The sequence below is a fragment of the Lampetra planeri genome, chromosome 54, assembly GCF_965212315.1.
Source record: "Lampetra planeri chromosome 54, kcLamPlan1.2.h2, whole genome shotgun sequence".
NCBI lineage: Eukaryota > Metazoa > Chordata > Hyperoartia > Petromyzontiformes > Petromyzontidae > Lampetra > Lampetra planeri.
The window spans coordinates 3237987-3250903 of NC_136160.1; the positions used below are offsets into that span (position 1 = coordinate 3237987).

The 12917-nt window shown below is 46.2% G+C and overlaps 2 protein-coding genes across 2 annotated transcripts in view; both read right to left on the minus strand.

Annotated features, from left to right (window-relative positions):
* LOC144735243 (transcription factor E2F5-like) overlaps window positions 1-7348 on the minus strand; it is a 30205-nt gene extending 22857 nt beyond the window's left edge. Inside the window, exons 1-2 of the mRNA XM_078617738.1 lie at window positions 7181-7348; window positions 1115-1224 (exon numbers count right to left, since the gene is read on the minus strand). Coding sequence (XP_078473864.1) covers window positions 1115-1224; window positions 7181-7309 — 239 coding nt within the window. The 5' untranslated portion in view covers window positions 7310-7348. The remainder of the gene's footprint in view (window positions 1-1114; window positions 1225-7180) is intronic.
* The window catches only part of LOC144735177 (carbonic anhydrase 2-like), a 527023-nt gene that overhangs the window by 92639 nt on the left and 421467 nt on the right, over window positions 1-12917 (minus strand). The gene's annotated exons all lie outside the window — the stretch shown is intronic.

Below are 12917 nucleotides of genomic sequence, written 5' to 3' on the forward strand. Positions count from 1 at the left end.
GCAAGGTCAGCTCTCATTGGTTGTCTGCATCCTGAATTGTGAATGGCTGTAGCTCACACCAGTAGGTTTTATCGACAGAAACCGGTTTTGCCTGTCTGGTGCCGAGTTGACTAAGTGTAATTGCTCAAATAGAGCCACTTTAACATTAATATTTAAATTATGGAGTAACTTCGTGATTTCATTGACGCTTGTTTTTTTTTGCCAAGTATACAATTCACCATCAAAATGAATTATAAATAATGCTTAAATTATTTCTTATTTTTTGTAATTTCACATTGTCAGAAAAGTAACTAGCACGCGGATAATGTTCATTATCGGAAGATCAATTTTCACTACAAAACCCCACAATACAACATTGTGATTACTGAAATGTTATAAAAAAAAGACTAAGCTATACATTTTACGCATCAGTTAGTCGCGTACAATAAATTGTTAAACGTGCTACGAAAAAATGCCGCTTGATTTAAGATCAATTGTGGGTGCAGGGCGTGCAACGCCTTTGTGATTCTGACATCGCCACTCCCTCTCCCTCAGTTGAAGACAGACCACCCCCCACATCCCCCACTCTCCCCCCCACATCCCCCACTCTCCCCCCCCACATCCCCCACTCTCCCCCCCACATCCCCCGCTCTTTCCCCCACATAATAATGGCTTTTGATTTGGTCAAAAGCCATTATTACCGTATTTAAGACCTAAAAATGACCTGATCAAGCTGGTTGTAATCACCAGCGTAAAGGTCACGGTACTCGAATTGTAAATGTTTAGGGTCTACTCCCCAACACGCCAGTATGCTGTAGTAACCAAATTGCCGCGTTTTGTTTTACGTGACAAAACTTACTAATTGTCGGGTGGTGGCGGGTTAACGAAACATGTATATCAACGTGACGTAAGCCAACAAAAAAAACCTTTATCGTGGACAATTATTACATGTTTTATTCATACAGGTAGGAACAACAAGTTCCACACTGCCCACCAGGGATTATTTGTCTGTCTGTGTCGTGCATATTTGTCTGTCGTGCACGAATGCGCTGTCCAACCAAGTTCCTACTTGCCCACTCCGAAGGAACGTGTTTAAACATAAATGTAGGTAAAGGAAGAGCTATCGAAGTCTCACTTCCACTGGATGCTGTTCTTGGACTTCTTCTCAATGAGGCCGATGCCCTCCAGCACGTTGGTGATGTCGTATATTCGCCGTTTCTGTCGTACGGCAAGGGTATCTGCTGCCTGTAAACACAGTGGACATTCATAGCCTGGTGTAAGGCACAAAGTGGTCTGTTCGTAAGCAAACGCGCACACACATTTGCGTTGACACATACACAACAGAATGCCTCTTGTACTCGTTGTGCGAGAGCCAATACAGATTAAAAAGTAAAACGTTTATCCTTCAGCCGCGTGGCAAGAAAATCTGCTGCCTGCAATCAAAGTGGATATTGAGTTTGGTGTAAGAGACAAGTGGTCTATGTGTTAGCAAAAAGGCCCCCACATATTTCAGGATACACATACATAACACACAATACAAAACACACCATGTCATCCAGCCAACACAGAATTATTATTTTTTTAATTGATGAACATTTGCCCTCGAGCATGTCTTATAATGTTCACGTAGGCCCCATTTGCCCATGAAACCTACAACAAGGATGAATGCGTCACCCAACACGTATGTTGTGCATCTCATACCATACGATCTTACAAATGTCTCCCCTTGATGTAATTACTCTACACATTAACATTTTAAATTTGCAAGAGTGCACCGACTGCTATAGAATCAGCCTCAACCCACCACCATCCCTCCCCAAAAAGGTAATAACCTGTCTAACTTGGCTGTACGATTTGATTTAAAATATATATTTTGTCCTTTTAGCATCTTATTTGGACTGCATCTTGTTCATGTTATGTAATAATTTGTTCCGGCTCGTAGATTCCATCCGCTTGAACGGTAAAGGTTCAGCCCTGTATTTTTTTTAAATCTCAAACTGATGTTAGGGAGCTCAGAGGTGAGACCCTAAGGCGCGGTCAGAACCGGTGAGCAGTGAGAGTTTAAAAGGGGGGTGATAGAGGTGAGGAGACTTGCAGGAACACGAGGAGAGAAATATGCAGAGAACACAGAAGTGGACGACACATCAGCTGCGGGGCAGGGATAAATGACTGCAGGCTTCTGTAATGATTACACACCAAGCTGTAGATGCTCACTCACGCTGTACTAGTCAGCGCATATAATTGCACATTTCCAAGAGCAGTAATAGCAATCATTAGTGGTCACAGCTGCATTGTTTCAATTATCCACCACATCATAATTTCAGTAAATCTATCTGGCGAGTGTCAAAAAGCAATGAAGCGACATGTGCAATACTGTGCCCGGGGAGATACCGTTTGTAGCACAGTGGTAAACATACTGCGCCATGAACCCAGCGATCTGAGGTTCAATTCCCGATATCAGAAGCGGCTGTGGGCTTTCCGTCTTCACCAACTCTGCAGTGAACAGCATGATTGAACAATCTGTTTTGCATTTACGTTGTTCTTTTTGTTTTGCTGTGGTTTTCATATAAGCCCTCTTGGGTTTCCAACCTCACCTGCACATCTTTTAACTTGTTTTTATTTGCACTGTTTGCCTTTCACTTGTTTTTTTTTTGCGCGAATAGAGAATAATAATACTGGTGAAGTGTGGGGCACCACTCATCTGTGTTTTATTAGCATCCTCTACACGTTTTCTGTGCAGCTATAGAACTATGCATACCTTGTAACCTGGATAACATGGAAAACACATTCCTGTGGAGGGAGCTGGTAGGAACGTTGGGTTGCTCGGTCAATGGCCAGGGTCAACGGCGGCGAGGTGTATTCCGCAAATATGCCCGACTGTGAGGGCGGGCACAAGCCGGCGTGAGTAGGTAAAAGCGTTGAGTTTTATAAGGGCACCACGGGGTGACCATCCCCTCCCCACCCAGCCCCTCCCCACCCTCCCCACCCAGCCCCTCCCTGCACGACGGACGGACACAACAATCCCCTGTGGGCTGGTGTAACCAGGAGGTTCCTACCAGTATAAAACTGTTTTGCACTGAATGGGCTCTATGGTGTAGGTGGATGGCTCTTGCCAATAGCATCTGGCAACATAATAACCACAAGCTTGACTCCGCAGATGATACTAAGAAAGTCAAATACTGGTCCTGTTTTTTCCCGCTTCAGATGATCCTGTAAATAATGGTCCAGAAGTACCCACAGACTGTAGGATTCAAAAACATATATTTTTCATGTAGAGATAGACTCATCTCACCATCAGCCATGGTCAATCCACAGCTGGATGAAGGCCTCCTCAAGCTGCCGCTGACCTTTGTCTGTTTATTAATTAACGTTGTTCACGGTTCCTCTGTGACAGCGCACGAGTTCCTTGCGTTGTGGAGATGGGCTATAGCAAGTAGCTGTGATTAATGCGCATTTGTGAAGCGGCAGAGGTTTCCTAACGCCCACAACCCTGGGGCCACGCGTGCAGCATACGCGCGTCCGCAGAGCCGTTTCACAATTTGCGTCCTATAAATTAACACAGCCGTGAATTACGCACTGCTTCAATACACTGCAGTGCTGGACCACTGCACCATTAACAAAATAAGTAATATTAAAAATAACTTTTTTTTTTAAACACGCTTTTATGAAATGTACCGTACTTGTAATGGAAGAACTCCACGACTCCAAGAAGTGGGCCCGAAGCTTGCCATAACGTAAGGGGCCGTGGTCATTTACAGCCAACGTGAGTTTACCGTGGACAATTAGAGCCAAGCCGAAACATAACATATACAAAATAATGTTTTAGAATGTTTTTTAATGATAGAATGTTGTCATCAGTATGACATAAGTATACCACGTTTGCAGTCGATATCACATTGGGAAGTGGGTTAAAATTGAGTTACAATATTTGAGGATACGACAACAACAGACAGAGTGAGTTAAATAAAAGCGGTGTAATAAAAAAATATTTGCATCGCCACACAACGTTGCTCAAGAATGTATTCAGCAGGGTCAAGATGTGATGTACGTTGCTGACGGAGGCGTTCAACTGCGGGCCAACGGTGAACAAGGGGAATCTGCGAATCGAATTGCTGAACATTTTAAAATACAAAAGCAACAATCACAAACATTGTTACCCTTCGTATCAAGCAAAGGAGAGGGATTAAGTAATGTTAGCATTTTAATTAGATTTTTTCCCCTCAGTGTAGATACTAAACATTAGCACTGGAGCAATTAATCGTTTATAAATACATATAAAACTTTGATAATTGGTTAATCGGCAGGCATGACATCAGCAAAGCTATTGCCTGTCCAGTTTAGAACACAACATTCGAATTATACGCTATCAAGTAAAACTCTGCCAATCTAAATACGCAATGACCTGGTAAAACTGTGCAGTGGCCACTTGTTGTGACATTAACAGAGAATCTCAGCACCTTCAGTGAACTCCCAGCATGCTCATTCCCTTATTACAACCATTGCTATTTAGATTTTTTTTAAAGGTAAAGGGACAGCCCTGAAATTTCTTGCTCACGTCACTGCTGGCAGAAGAACGGCCTCTGCAAAGGAGAACTCTATAGAGCCCTTGTAAGGGAACATTGGTCTACTCTTCCATGCTGGCCAGAAATCTTGAAGAGATTTTTTCAACAAGTTAAATTATCGGCTTACACATCTATTTCAACGACTCTTTAACAGCAATATATATCTCAAAGCAGAAAAAATACCACGTTAATAACCGTATTGCTTTTTGTGTTGTACGACGTCCAGCACTTGAAATGGAGTCCTCCAGCCAGTGAGCCTAACTTTGCTGATGAAACCCTCAAAAAGGTATAAACCAATCCAGGGTTAGTTTGCTTAAACAACTGCAGCTTGACAATATTGGCCTTAAAAAACAATAGGCGGATGGACAAGGACAAAAAAACTCGTTTTATTAATAGTTGGATGCACAGGATGGTTAATAGTTGGACGCACAGGATGGCTATTCTGCTTCATATTTTATTATATTTTTTAAAAATGCAGTGTCACCTGTGCAAGTCAACAGCATCTGTCCTCGATCTCACCATAATAATGTGGAATTTCCAACAGTGGCCCAGGGCTGTAATCAGACTGGTAGCGTCTTCACGCTCACCGGATCGGGGTGAACAAAGTACTGACATTTCCACATGAACCTCAAGATCAATGTTTAATACTGTACTGTCAAATAACTCGTTTGTTGCGATATTCCTTAAGGACCCAGTACTCGTTCTCTGGCATATTTACGCTTTTGTTGCTGTTCAGAATCGGAAAATGTGTTTAGACTGGAAGAATCCGATGAACTATTAAGCTCTTTTTCACTCATGTCCAGTAGGGGCGGGTCAAAAAGTTACCACAATAAACAAAACACGATAGGAGTACAAAGTAAATGAAAGCTAAGCTAAGTCACGAAATAGAAAAAAAAAGTATCTATAAGTACATCAATTCCTGGCGATTTTTCAACCAAAAATGCGGTGTTGCTTCACTCGGCACCACGGATTTCCCTTGTAAAAAATATTGCGGAAACTGCCTGCATATTTGGAGTTTGCGTGTGTCCCTCTCTCCATGTGGTCGCGAGGATTTTTTCTCCACGTGCTCCATTTAGAAACACGCATTGAGATTATTTAGATCGATTTGCTGCTACAAATATCCAAATGACGGGGACCACTTTGTTGAGCTTATAATTCGTGGTTGCCAGGTCGCTTCTGAAAAATAAATGAATACCGAAGTGGGCTTTGCCTGGTAGGATGGCGATGCTTTAGTTTTATTTCTATGTGTTTGGGTGATTTGGTTACCTTTCTTGTACTCTGCACTCATATCGAGTTTGTTTGTATATTGTTTGTCGTTGTAACGTTCTTACCCCGTGCCAACTACTGGACATCTATGAAAAAAAACTTTATAGCTCATACGATTCCTCCTGCAGTATAAATATCCCGATTTTTTTAAAATTATAATTCCGCGTCTTAATTGCAAACCTCAATTCTTTCAGCCACAAAAAAATTCCAATAATTTGGTAATCGTGTATTAGTGTCTTTAATTCATGTGCAAAACACGGAGAGCCCTGCAAGGGGCGTGAGGATATTTTAAAAAAAACCTCCGATCTGGTAACAAGCGAGGCGCTGCAGTTAAATCCCCATTGAAGCTCGATCATGATGAAGTCAACACGAGGGGCCACGATACACAAATGGATCTCTCTCCAGCCTCTACCCCGAGCATGAATTCCTCCCCGCCACCACCACCCACCCAGTTTATTTAACCACGGCCGCAATCCTCGTTTGACATTAGTATGAGAGAGACACAGAGAGTTGACTGCGATTAATTTGAACAATGGGAGTGTAAGTAAGCGTCGTTGCGATATCACGAGAACCACGTGGAACCTTAACACGAGTCCCGGCTACTACAACAACAACGGAGCTAAGGGCTTCCTCGTGTCTTACGTCTTCACCGGGTTTAAACCTCACCACCTCCCCCCCTGTATCGATAACCCCCACTGCACTCAAATCGGCGACTTCGGCTGTCATTCGGCAGCGAACGATGTTGACAATGGTGGCGAGGCGATCCTCACGCCAAGACAACCCCCACCCCTCCCTTGTATCCTCACCACGGCCACGGATCGATCACTTCATATAACACAACCAATTTAATATTTGATTGTTTGACAAAGTCCACAACAAGCATTTGATTGCGCGGCCTACAACAACCGGCGAAACGAAACAAAGACAAAGCTCCCCCGTGTAGCCTTCACAGACTGTTGGGGCAAGTGCTGTTGGCGAGTATCAGCACCTAACGAAGGCAGGAACGGTTACACGGGGCGGGGGGGCAGTACCACGCCCGACCGCCTTTGTCTCCCCAGTGTCCACACACAAAACAACATCCAGAGCACGCGATAATTATCGATTCGTTCGAAAAGCAAAATTGACCGGAATCGTATGGCGTTGCAACGTGGGTTTTGAGGTGATGGTGAGCGAGCGTTTGGTTAATATCGATTCGCCTCACTCACCTCACTCAACTCACCACCACCAAGATATTCTAACCAAATCCTCGCATAAGCGGTGACTGTGGCGGCGGTCATTTGCGAGTGGTCAAATCCGCCGCGCAACCACCAACAACAACAACCAACAACAACCAACAACAACAACCGAGCCGTGTATTGCGAGGAGCGCCCCACCACTTTGAGGTCGAGCACTCCGTCCGGCGCCTCTTGCAGCAGCGACACGAACTTGGCGGTGAGCAGTCCCAGGCTCTTCTCGTGCCGGCTCGGCGTGGCCGGAGTCGCGTCCGTCGCTGCCGACGCCATCGCGATCCTCGTTGAGTGTGAGGGGAGGAGGAGGGGGGAGAGGGGGGAGGGGGAAGCCGTTAGCGCGCGGGGCATCACGGGAGCGAGCTCGCCCATTCAAAACTTGCCCCGCGTGGTGGTGACCACCCCCCTCGCCTTGCCCCCCCCCCCTTACTCCCACGTGGTGGACCCCCCCCCTCCCACGTGGTGGACCCCCCCCTCCCACGTAGTGGACCCCCCCCCTCCCACGTGGTGGAGCCCCCCCCCCTCCCACGTGGTGGAGCCCCCCCCCTCCCACGTGGTGGACCCCCCCCCCCACCCACGCAGTGGACTCGACCCCCCCCCCTCTCACCCCCCATCATCATCGTGTTGCTGTCACCCCCCCCCCCCCCCCCAATGGTTTCAAATAGTGAGTGTCGGCCCTCACTGATGATGTCGTAATAGGTTTTTACCCTTTCAAATGGTACAAAAACTGACACCTTTATACAAGGCATCATGTTTGCAATAACCACAACAAAAGCAGTCAAAATGCAAACACAAAGAAACAACTCTGATAATGATATGCACTGTCCTTGAAGTTGATTGGTCCACACAAGAGACAGCTTTTCTTAGAGCCTAGTCTCAATTGGTGTTGGACCAGATGACACCAAAAGGCGTACAACTCTGTCTCTGGTGTGGACCAATCAACTTCGAGGACAGTGCATATCATTATCAGAGTTGTTTATTTTTGTTTGCATTTTGACTGCGTGTGTTGTGGTTATTGCAAACATGATGCCTTGTATAAAGGTGTCAGTTTTTGTACCAGTTGAAAGGGTAAAAACCTATTACTATATTTTGCCACTGGTAAAGGAGATGCCTCATAGTCTGATGATGTCCTATCGGCGAAAGTGACCCCCACACCCCTCGGAAAATTTGCGAAGGATGCTGATATAGGAGGTGGCGATACAGCCCAGCCACCGCATGCCTAAGCAGCTTTTGTTCGGCCGGATCGAGGGGGCTAAACGGGCGCGGCACGGGCTAGAGAAGAGATGGAGTGATGTGGTACAGGAGGACGTGGAGCTGAGTGGACTTGTCGATGACTGGTACCAGCGGTGTCAAGATCGGCCTCTGTGGAGGAGGCTCGTGAAGGACGCTGCTGGGCAGTTGGAGGCAGTCACCCTCCAACAACAACGGAGGGCGGAGGAGCGATGCTCACAACAACGAGCGGAGCGCCGGGTGGCTAAAACACAACAAGTTGGCATAGTAGGGGGCACAGGTGGTGCATCAGCCAGTCATCTCAGTTATCTCAGTCAGTCGACCCATGGCACCTGCTGGGTCTGCCCCGTGACCTGCCTGCGGGCGTTCAACACTTCACATGGCCTCTAGGTGCACATGGCCTGGCACAAGCGTTGTGGTGACGTCATCACCACTTAGTGGCGAATGGCGGTTGTTGTTGATACAGCAGCAGTGAGACAAATGCCACTCCACCTCCGCTTGAACATTCCTGAGAAGTATTTTCACGAACGTGCCATCTTATTTGTATGCGGGCAGACATTGTTTGTGCCTCTTTAAAAATATGTGCGTCAATAGGCGAACTTTCTGGGCTACAAACCCTGATCGACACCACGCTTAATTTCACTCCATATTTTCCGGAATGCCGCTACGCTTGGCTTGGAGTATGGACTGTTGGCATAAGGCACTACCACTAGATTTGCAACATACGCCCGTCCGTACGTACGTTGAACTTCCTTCTCACCGTACGTAGCCAACCGTGCTAATCGGAGGTCGCGGGGACATAATTCGATATTATTCCTGCAAATCCTAAAATAGCAGCAAAATAAGGCAGGATGGATGTGACGTGCCGATATAATTGTGCTGCTAACAGCGTTCCGACACTGCTGGAAAAGTTGTACAGAGCCGGCGGCGTGCCTAGGACACAATCTTGGCATGCAATGCCCTCACATGCCACACGCTCTTACCCTCCACGTTTAGAGTCAACGCCACGCGTTTTAGAGTATTTTGGCCGCTATAATTTTCTTTTCCACACAATGATGATAAGCCACTTCTCGTTGAGCTATCATTCATGGCCACCAGGTCGCTTCTGGAAACAGAAGCTAATAAATAGTTCAGTGGGCTTTACCCGGAAAGATAAAATCACAAACAAGTTATTTGTTTACTTAATACGTAGCACTCCTATCGTGTTTTTGTATCGTTTGTTGTTGGAACGTTCTCACCCCGTGCCCCTACTGGATATATGTGAAACAGAGCTTTATAGCTCGTCGGATTCCACCAGTATAAATACAATTCTGTTTCTGGACATATGTGCAAAAAAAATAACTTATAGCTCATAGGTTTCCTCCAGTATAAAAGGTATTCTGATTCTGAACATCTGTGAAAAAGAGCTTTTTGCTCATCGGATTCCTCCAGTATAAATACAATTCTGTTTCTAGACATGTGTGCAAAAATAACTTATAACTCATAGGTTTCCTTCAGTATAAAAAACATATTCTGATTCTTGACATCTGTGAAAAAAATAGCTTTTTGCTCATCGTATTGCTCCGGTAACAAACACGTATTCTGATGATTCTCATGCGGAGGGGTATCGCATGGGTGATCACGCGTCTCGCGGGGAGGTGGGAGTCGTTGTCACTGATGAGAGAACGAGCCGAGTGCACTCATCTTGTTGACAATGGCACTTTTTTTTACGAGGGTGGTGGGCAAGCGGCAAAGGGAGAGAGGGGGTAGGGGAAGGGAGCCTTGCCTCCTTTACTGCAGCTTTGCAGTAAAGTTGGTTCTCAATGGCAAAAAAAATGTGAATACATAGGGATTTGATGAAACAAAGTTGTTGTGCTTGCGTGCCCGTGCTGAAGTTGTGTTTCGCACCCGCCAGAAAGGGCATCTCGCACCCCCAGGGAGATGCTTGCACCCCGGGGAAACAAACCTCTGCCTCTAGATTTGAAGCTTTCGTGACTTGCAAGGATTCATACTCTTAGGTTTTTTCGGTAAAGCCACGTAGGTTAAAATAAACATGAATAATACAAACAATAGAAATAATGATATTATTTTATTTCTACCATTATTTATATTATTTTTATTATTCATTTATATTTTTACCTACGTGACTTTACCGAAAAACCCTAAGAGTATAAACCTCTGCCTCCACAGCAATGCTTTGAGAAGCCTGCGGCCACTTTGAGGCTTCCATCTGCGATGATCGGAAGCCCGAGTAGAGAGCTCCAACACCACGAGCCATTGCCCCTCCCTCCTCCCCCATCCAGCCACACACGCTTTCTATATTTACCGCTGCCTTGACAGTGGGGGCGTACTGGGTGATGGTGGTGGTGGGGGGGGCATCTGCACATTGCCGGCCCTGGACAAAATGTCCAGTCTATCCCAGGATGTTCACACGAGAGAACACGCGGACAAAATATGGGATCGGTTTTCCACGTAAACTCTCTTTGGCCACGTGTGCCCGAAAGGCACCAAATCACGTGAGCTCTGTCCATCTGTCTGGAGCAGGGGCTCAGGATAACTTTCGCATAATACTTTATACAATTTTGGTATGAAGTTGCGTTTGGAACTGACCCTGCCCAAGCCTGCTTACTTATTATTTAAAGCAGTGCATCTTAATCTGGAGGTTCGAGATGTCCTTTCTGGGGGGTGCGAGACGTGGCCAGATGTTTTTTAGAAGGTAAATAATCGAAAACATGAAAAAATTAAGCACGGGCACATATAAGCACAACTTACTTTGACTTTTAGCTTTCGTGACTGCAGGAATTTACAACTACTTGTTTCATCAAACCCCTATGCATTTATTATCATGATAATTTTTTGTACGATTGAGAACCACAGGGTTGCATGCTGCAATAAATGTGAAGAACCACTGATCATGAATACGTACCTAACTTACATACCTCCGAGTAGCGCTGTTGGCTACGTACGGTGCGAAAGAAGTCCAACATACATACATTCTCTGATCCATGTATTCCCTTTTTTGCCTCTCATTGCAAGCACGCACTTTTGAGATTTTATTGTTATTTTATACAGATGCTCAGATATGCGACCTTTTCACATCACCGCTCGTACCTCCGTCCCCAGCGATGTTAACTACCTCGCCTGGTATACAAGGAGATCGTGGGTTACATTACTTGCTGTATTTAATAAAGCGTAATAAATTTCCTAATCACTCTTTTATGTAAAATACGTCTTCCCCAGAAGCTAGTGACTTGAGATTCAAGTCAGCGGCGAGATGTTAAATACTTCGCCTGGTTTACAGGAGGTCGTGGGTTCAATCGTGACCCTGACGCCTGCTGCTATATATTTGGAGTGTGCATGTCTCTCTCCGTGGCCGCTTGGCTTTCCCTCCGGACCCTCGGGTTGTATTCCCCTCCGCATTTAGAATCAACGTGCGCTTTGAAGTATTTGGCTGCTATAAGCCACCTCGTCGAGCCATCATTGGTGATAGCCAGGTCAGCTTCTGATCAAAAGAGCTTACGCAGCTCAGTGGGTAAAATAAAATAAAACAATAAATGTTCGATTCGGATAGGCGACGTTGCTGCTGCTGCTCTGTGGCGAGTAACTCGCGTAAAGCTGTCTACACTTCGCACACATTTGGTTGACAACATGCATTGTTTTTTTTATTCACACCCAAACCCCGAACCCCCCCCCCGAAAAAAGAAGTCACTCCACGAGAATCGTATGTCTGTCTCCGCCGCCATTCACTGGCCACATAAACGCCCGTTAACAAAGTGGGCTGCGGGTTTTGTTTGTGTGTGTGTTCCTTTCGGAGGCTATTACATATTTATTGCGGCGGATTCACTTGACCCGCGACGCTGGCAAACAATGGGATAAATAATGGGCGCGGGGAGAGAGGGTGGCTGAATCTCTGGCAGCATACGCAAGCAGATGGTGCGCTATGGTGCTGTACTGACCCGTGCTAATCGTGAGAGTGGAGGCTGTAGATGGAGCAGTGGGGTGGGGGGAGGAAGAAGGAAATTGAAGCAACGCTGGAGGGGGGGCAGAGAGTAAGGAAGATGGAGGGGTGGGGTCGTCACATTTCCGCACACACCGAGACGCGACTTCTCAAACTCAGCACCAGGCCCGTCTGTCTAGGGAAGCCGTGGTAGTGTTCGGTCCAGAATCTTTTATTTAGGCTGCGGGGTGAATCCGATGAGCTGTGAAGTTTTCCTTTTTTGTTATTTTTCCACGGACCTCCGGTTATTGGCGGTGTCTGAAAAGTTACAACAGCAAGCAAGCAACAACAGCAGCAGCAGCAGCGATAGCAGTGCAAAATTGAGAAAATGGTGAGCAAGTCACTAAAACATAAAATGAATAATAAACCAACACGGCAATACCGGCACCAGTGCAAATTAATTCCTGCCAACCGAATGCAGATGCCAATATCCGGAATGTCCCGAGAAAAACCGGACGGGTGGCAGCCCTAGTTTCATACATCACTGCCCCGTATCGGCATAACAGACTGCAGGGACAAGTGCTGTTAGCGGGCAGCACCTACGAAGGCTGGCACGGCACACGTAGGGGCTGGGTGGCCAACACCATGCATGCCCAGACCACCGTTGTTGTCCCCAGTAGCGATGTTTACACACTACACCAGGTACTCATTTGAGGCTGAGTCAACCCAGGGGAGAGG